General features: G+C 43.6%; 1 protein-coding gene across 1 annotated transcript; it reads right to left on the bottom strand.

The window, feature by feature from the left end:
- Positions 1-1,817: 1,817 nt before the first annotated feature.
- On the bottom strand, positions 1,818-7,820 carry LOC123138263 (nucleobase-ascorbate transporter 6). Its single transcript, XM_044558202.1, has 14 exons — positions 7,263-7,820; positions 5,318-5,415; positions 5,025-5,201; positions 4,834-4,934; positions 4,624-4,699; positions 4,488-4,547; positions 4,195-4,379; positions 4,001-4,097; positions 3,798-3,884; positions 3,665-3,723; positions 3,462-3,553; positions 2,959-3,036; positions 2,631-2,791; positions 1,818-2,552 (listed from the first exon to the last, which is right to left on the bottom strand). The coding sequence occupies exons 1-14, from the start codon at positions 7,387-7,389 to the stop codon at positions 2,334-2,336; spliced, it is 1,617 nt and encodes a 538-aa protein (XP_044414137.1). The 5' UTR covers positions 7,390-7,820; the 3' UTR covers positions 1,818-2,333.
- Positions 7,821-8,250: the final 430 nt, after the last annotated feature.

Genomic DNA, 8,250 nt, shown 5'->3' with positions numbered 1-8,250 from the left:
ATGGACCACCCGTTTTTTCTCGTTTCGAAAGGTATGGTTTAGATTTTTTTTTCTTTGTTTTCTGTGTTTTTACCAGTTTTATGTTTTTTCCTTCTTTTCTAATTTTTTGTTTGTTCTTCCTTCATTTCATATTATTATTTTTCTTTCTTTTCTGTATTTTCACCTGTTTTAGCAGTTTTTTGTTTTCTATTTCTTTTATTTGTTTTTCCTTCTCTCTTTATTTCTAAAATTTATTTTTCATATGTTAATTCGTAAATCCTCTGTTCTTAAATAGCTACGAGCCATTACCTAACGTTTCTCTTTATGCAACAGTACCACATCACCGAGCCATGCATGTAGTCATGAGTTACTTTTTTCATTACTCTCTTCATGCAAAGCATATTACTTCATGCATGACTTTCTAGAGAATTAAAGTCATGTAAGACATTTTATATTCTTTTTTGCGTTAACTTTAGTCTTCTAACGATTAGCCATATATCTTTTTAATAAGGTTTCCGTAGCAACGCACAGGGCATCATCTAGTATTTATTAAAGTCCTATCATTTGAGAAAACCTATGAACATTTTTGAAGTCAATGAAAATTTTAAAATTTAAAACCCTTTTTCAACTTTGTAAACATTATTTGAAACAGTTTTGCTAGAACTCATCTAGATGAGATATAATTTGGTCTCATTCACCTTTTATAGTCATTGTATGTGATGCTATGAGATGCGTATATGCTGACGTGGGTTGTATCTGTTCTTGTTTTCAAAGTAAATGAGATCAAATTACATCTCATCTAGATGATCTCTAGATACTCCCTATTTGAAATCGATGGAAAAAAAATCAAATTCACGATTTTTTTCTCAATAATTCGCATTTTATATTGGTAGGTTAGGGAGGGGGGGGAGGGGCGGAAAAAATGGATAAGAGAGCGAGTGGAGTTAGGGGGCGGGCTGAGCGAGCAAGAGCTTCATGGGCTGACCTATGTGAACAATATGACAGCAATTCCATTGTTTCAACATAGAATAAGAGCTCCCAAGGGCTCACACAACCACCACCTGCTGACACTAGGGTTGAAACGTGTAAGAACCTAACAACCACACATTTAACAAATCCACTTTCCTCTCAGAACAAATATCATCTTCAACAATAATCCAACACGATATGCGAGTGACAAAAAAGAATACTCCATAAAATAAATAAAATCCAAGCCAACATAGATAAAATCAGAAGGCAACAACCAACCGTAATAATCTGCTAGAGAAAAAAGAGCTAATCCACAAATGAATGAAAAACAGTGCGACGAAGCATGTTGCATGTTTGCCTCTAGTGGTATAGAAGATGTTCACAAACGGGTGGTCCCCATCAAACTTCGACAAACTGAACAAAAGTACATAAAATAGAGATCTCAGAATTTAGTAAGAGGTTCCATTTATTTATTTTACTTGGGAGAGTGGAAGGCGACTAGAGTTCCACGGGCTCTGTCAGTATCAGCTCGCAGTATCCAGAACAAATATATACCCTAAAAAATCCATCCAGAAGATGTATAGAAGAAACGACATGGAGAAGAGCTGTAGTACTCCCTCCGTCCGAAAATATTTGTCATCAAAATGAATAAAAAGGAAATACTTGTCATCAAAATAAATAAGAAGGAAATACTTGTCATCAAAATGGATAAAAAGGGATGTACTAGATACATCCCTTTTTATTCATTTTGATGACAAGTATTTCCGGACGGAGGGAGTATGTCAAAAGAAACATTCAGAACTTCATATATCTTTCGAAATATTTCAAGTCTAAGTATACGTGCAAACATGCTGTGGTTGCAAAATTAATTAATCACCCATAACGACCGACATTTCATTCACCACCCGACAACATTACTATTAGTGTCATACCGCAAATCCACTGATACATAGCATAACAGGTAGAGTACCATTCGATTGTTCTGCTAAAGCCTACAACATACAGAATCTAGCTTCACTGCTAAGTAGTAGCACCACAATGGCAGTCAATAAAGTGACCTCGTTTCAGAATGAGATAAACTACTAGAGGTAAGAACTAAGAACTAGCGCACCCTTCCCATATGCAAATGAGTAGCAAAACTTCCTAGTCGTTGCCCCGAATAGGGTATCAAATATACAGCGGTAACCTAACATACGGAACATAGTTCTAGCGAGACACCGAAACTCCGATTATACCATAGGGTTCGGACCCTGATTAAGGGCATAGGATTTCCCTGCACCAAGACAGTTCAGCCCAACAGTTTGCCACCTTCAGAGAACTTGGGGGAGAGGCAGATAGATAGTACATGTAACCTTACTGTCTTGTTGCATTTATCACAGCTTTGCTCAAACCGAGGGGAAGAACTTGTTGAGGTTGAACGGCAGGGAGTAAAACTCCTCGCTCCTTGTGTCGGTCCGGTACGACCGGAACTTGTCCCACCAGTGGTATCCGCGGTCTTTCCTTACAGCGCCGTCATGCCTGTGTAGCGTGTTGTCCAGCACGTATGCAACAATGCCACCGACGAAAGCCTTGGACGAGAACAGCACATTCACCATGTCGTTGAACTGTGGAAGTTAGATGAAAAAAACGGTCAGTGTCCGCTCACATAGAAAGCAAGCATGATCAATTGCACTGCCACGTACCCATCTTGCGCGTGTGTGTACAGGGCCAAATCCAGCGACGGATGTGTACTCGTTGAAGTACTGTGGAACTGAAAAGCCCATGAACACTGAAAACCCAAGGATGAACTTTGTCCTGAAACTATTGAGATTGCAGAACTGAAGGAAGCCAAGCCCAGCAGAACCTGTTAACAGATTAAACCAGAGCTTCTATCAGAATTCAAAATTTTCTCATATGTAACCTGTTAACAGAGTAAGTGTCATGGTTTTAGTTGAAATTTGAATCGGAGGGAGTAAGTTTTTTGCAGTTTAAATGAAAATCGCAATGAGTGATCTGAAGCTTTTCACCTACCAACGTATGCAAAGAAGACGCAGTAGAGGGCTGCAAAGATGGGTGCAGGTATTGATGCAAAGACAGCTCCAAATTTTCCTGGGAAGACACGGGCAATTGTTCTAGGTCAGAGCTAAGTTAACTGCAAATTGAAATGTCAACCAGCTCCAAATATATGTTATTGTGCTAAGCATTATAAGCAATATTACGCTGGTAACAGGTAGTACCATACATAAGTGAAAAGGCACATCATCGCACTTCACATTTCCACGGTTTCCACACAACATACACAGCTCTTCTAATCAAGCAAGAGACGTGCATCGGTACAGGCCCAGACACTAGAAGCAAAATAACAAGCTATAGAACTGCACCAAATAAACAGCCTACGAAATACAATGATGCAACAGATGGCATCAGCAGGTCAATTTGGGAGTTACTAAATTGAGTACAAAATCTGAGTAAATATGCTACCTATACTGACCTACAAAATAATCAAAATATCAATTAATTGGAAGCAAGCTTACCAAGGATAGAGAAGAATATCATAAAACCAGCTGATATTTGCACTACTCTTCGGCTACCAACACGTGTCAAGGCTAGCAACCCAGCATTTTCACTGCAAAGAAGCATAGTGGTTGCACGATGTTGATACGAATAGTCGTTGTTGCATCAAATGGAAATAAGGTGCATTCCTTAGAGGTAGAAGTATAAATTATATGATGCTTACATCGATACAGAAGATCCATTTCCAGTTCCAAATAGTCCATCCAGAAGGATACCAACACCCTGTAGCAAGAAGAGTAGCATACGCATCGAGTGAGTTCAAAGTTGAGATTGATCTAGTCAAGCTTGGCATGTACCTGCCAACCAACACCACGGCTAAGTACAGAGGGTGGGAGAGGTGTGGCACTTGCAAATCTTGAAACAGCAATGAAGGAACCCGTAGACTACAAACATAAAAGTTAGGAGATTGATTATTCCATCATTTAAGAAGATCAAGTGAGTGCAAATAGAGGGTGGAAAACTGGTACTCCGAAGAGAGGGGGGGGGGGGGGGGGCGAACCTCCACCAGAGCAACAAATGATGCAGCCATCATGGCAAAAGCTTCGCCAGCATCAAAAGTTGGAGCACCCCACTGGAAGGGATATGGTACTCTTATCCTGTCATTATAGTAGAAGAAACGGAGACATTCATGTTACTAAACAGCAAGGTTGGTGCAAATGGAACAAGCATATCTTCAGAAAAACACAACAATACCAGGGGGCACCACCAATTAGTCCAGATCGGTCAGTGCGGCAATGAAACTGGGTCTTCGGTGATACATTCCTGTAAGCTCCTCCAACCGTCAGCAGATATGCATACAGCCACACTATGGGAATAGTGAATAGAACAGCAAACCGGTCGAAGATAGACTTCATCATATGTATAGTATGGGGCAGGTACTGCAAAAATTGAAGGGGGGTGGGGGGCGTAAAAATGCAGCTGGAGCACATTGTTATGCTGGGTAACAAAAGGTTAAAAATATTGAGTGCATATGAATTGTGTCGAACCATTGCGAATATCACCAGGAGGATCAGTTCAGGCAGACCAATCTCAACACATTTAGCAACCTATGTATTTATTGTTCAAACATAAGTATGTATGATTAAACAAGTATCGAGTAGAAACACACTGCTCAGATCTTACCGATGGAAAACCAAGCTCATACAGTCCAAAGCCAACTAACGCTATCAAAGGAGCAGCTGACAGTGGACTGAGATATCTGAAACAAAATCAGTATATTCATGAGATTTGAAAGTTAAAAACGCTATTCCTGCTAGAACATTTTTTGCTTCGGTGCCTCTGAAATAGCAACTGAGTTGAGACATAACAATTACGCATTGTTCATCTTCCTACCTGGCAACATTACGCCAGAGGCCACTGAAGCCCACTATGATCTGTAGTGCAGAAGCAACGATCAAAGCACCTTGTGTTCCACGCATGATTTTGAGGAATTTCTTCAAAAACAAAATCCAGGTGATTAATCAGTCTACATGTAGGAAAAGATTACTGGGAAGCAAGTACAATTATCCTTATTTTTAACATACAGTGTGTGGATCAGGTTCGTTCGTGTAGCGTCCTGCAAGTATGATCGAAATGGTTGGTAGAACAAAGGTGTAAGATCCACCAATCACCGCAGGCAATCGGGTACCAAAGAAACTCTGTAGAAGGGTGTTGATTCCAGCCACAAAGAGCAATGTCTGGATAACAACTGCCTTGTCCTCCTAACAAAGTTAGAAACACAATTAGTCATCAATCGACAGATTGATTCTCAGAAAGAAAAAACAATCAACAGATTCAGTCCAAAGCAACAGAACTTGGTAAACTGGTGTAGCCTTACATTGTTTCCTCCCATTTGTGGAACAAGTGCAGTAGGTATGATAACAGTAGTTCCCAGCATGACCAGATAATGCTGAAAGCCAAGGAGAATGGCCTCCGCTGCATTATGTAAAATTTCATAGTCAAAATTTCAGAACTAAGTTTCTCACTGAGCACATATAAGTTAAAACAGAATATAGTGCAAGTGTATAGATAAACTATTTCTATAGCAAATTTTTCCTGCTTTCTATAGATATACCTCGCAAGGCTAGCAAAAAGATGGAAGTTAATGGAAGCAAAACAAAAATAATAAAATATAATTGCCGATATGACCACATCATCCAGTCAATATTCTGAACAAAAAGGACTTTGTGTTCATCATTTCTCCATCCAGAGCATTCAACCTTACAACTCCTCCCATGTTAACATCACTCCGTTCCATAATGTAGTGCGTGTAGATTTTTTTGAAAAGATAAACTTTGACCAAGTTATTAGAGATAACTATTCATATCTACAGTACAAAATATACAAAGTATAAAATTTCATCTTATAATGAATCTAATGATATAAGTTTGGCATTCTAGATGTAAATGTTCTCCTCCACAAATCAGGTCAAAGTTTGTGATGCTTGACTTTTCAAAAAATCTATATGCACTATAACTCAGGAGTTATGAGCAGGAATTCAAGATAGCAAGACATAAAAGGATTGTAATTAACAAAGACCCCCCCCCCCCCCCCCGCGTACGGAACTCAGGTTAGGAAGGGGTACACATTAAATGCGCAAAGATTAGGATAATAAAAGTGTGATTCTCTTTATTTACAGTGTCAGCCTTACATGTGGATTTGACTCGGTTCAGACACAGACAAGGGACTCAGAAGCAAACAAGAATTCGCTCTTCTACAAAATGGATCATATTTATTACTGGTACTATTTGTACTGCAAGCGCCCATACACATTGCATTAACCAAAACAAAGCTGCTTGGGAGCAAAGTATCTAAAACAGACAAGGAATGCATGATAATAACACACAAGGTAGAAAATGGAAATGAGAAACCCCTGCCGAGTAACTGGAGAATCAATGCAGCTGAAAGGGACAACGATGGGTGGACATGAACCTCCGGTTTGGAACCACCTACCGACACGGTCAGTGCCTATGATGCATGCACTGGATGCACAGCACGGAACACGCCAACTAAATATAGAAGATAGATTGGCAACAACATATAGTAACCAAAACGAACGCCCGGTGCACGCGGTAAAGCCGAAACGAGTCAACGCGTGAGTTCATATGAAACCAATGTTTAAGTACTGCCCTACAAAATCGTAAAAATAGCACCAGATTTCCTGGAAACTCGTCAGAATCGAAGTCATAATCGAGTTGACACTGACTAAGTCAAGGCGAAAGCGAAGCTGGATCGCAGATTCAGAAACCAGTCCGCCACTTGAGCATCAAAGGCAGTAAAAACACCCAAAAAATCCATCCAAAATCCCCATCTGACAATCATGCAAATTCCTTGTTTGTTGAATGTCGAGTAGCATCAACACGGGTCAAACCTTTGCAGCAGCAGTTACACTAGATAAACTAGGAGGATATTCAACGCAGCACCCCATTAAAGCGCATTAATAAACTACCAGGGGAACAAAACGGAAAAGGCAGCCTGCCTTTTATTTTGGAATATCCGCCGGGAAGCAAAGCTCAGGCAGATCTGGCGGCGGTTCCTCGCCGCGCAACAAGCTGGAGCGAGGCGAAGCATCTAGGAGCCCATTCACCAACCACCGAGGCCACGAACCCACCACCCCCGAAAATGACGGCAGCAACGGCAAAGTTCGTGATACGGCCCGTCGCCATCGCAACCAGAAAACTCTGCCGCCCAAAAACACAAAAACCGCTGGCGCTAGAACCGCCGGCGACGGGCGAACGGGGGAGCATGTGAGGGAGAGGAAGGGAGGGAGAAGGAGCATTTACGCCACGGGGGTGGGCTGGTGATGCAGTAGGAGACCCCGGGCAGCTGGTCCTTGACGGGGTGCGGCGCCAGGTCGTCCTGCTTCTGTCCCCCGCCGCCGCCGCCGCCTCCTCCCCCACCTCCGGCCATCTCTCTCGCGCCCCTCCTCTCCGCCTCAGATCACACGCGCCGACGCGCTCCTCCTCCTCCCGAGCCCTCCCTCGCTCAAACCAGAGCCACAATGCGAGCCGCCGCGGAGTGGTAGTGAGGAGTGGGGGAGTGGCGCGGTAGCGGTACAGCGGCTTCCAGTGGTGGTGGCGGTATGGTATGGTAGTCTAGTACCACTCCCAGGACGCTACCGCTAGCGCTAGCGTGTGGTGCTTGCGCTGGTGCTGGTGGTGGGTCGGAGGCGGAGAGCGCAGAAGCGGTCAAAAAAGCGATTCAGCACGGCGCGCTGCGGTGCAGTGCAGAGGGAGGTGGCAGGCAGGGCAGGAGGAAGCGGTTGTTTTGTTCTGCCCCGCGTCGTCACCCTCTGCTCTGCTCTGCCTTGGGTTTGGCTTGCGGGGGGTGGGAGCGGTTCACGGCACCGCGCACGCCGACGCAGCGGTCCAAAACCGCATTTACGCCCCGCCTTGTCCTGCGCGTGCGACCCCTTGCGCCCCACCGCGAATCTCCCCTGTAGCTCCTGCCTGCCAGTATCCCACTGTAGTAGTAGTACTCCTCTTCTCTCTCTTCCTACTCGGCGCGGCACGGAGCGGGGACGATCTTCTCTCTCTTCCTACTCGGAGCGGCACGGAGCGGGGACGATGCTTCTGCGTGGTTTCTCCGTTGAGAGTTGGCAGTGAAATCGGGCGTGTTTTTGGAGGCAGATAGATTTGGACATTATCACATTTGGGTTCCGTTTCCTCGCCCGGGTTTTGTGGTCGGCGACGTGCCCGGAAACGTGATTCCATCATGGATTGCGCGTGAAGAAAGGGGGCTCTCCCTCCGCCCTGCCTGCCCTGCTAGTCC

Source organism: Triticum aestivum, chromosome 6B (genome assembly GCF_018294505.1).
Source record: "Triticum aestivum cultivar Chinese Spring chromosome 6B, IWGSC CS RefSeq v2.1, whole genome shotgun sequence".
NCBI classification, from domain to species: Eukaryota; Viridiplantae; Streptophyta; class Magnoliopsida; order Poales; family Poaceae; genus Triticum; species Triticum aestivum.
Note: the sequence above shows the minus strand (reverse complement) of the source record. Positions and strands in the feature narration are given on the sequence as shown.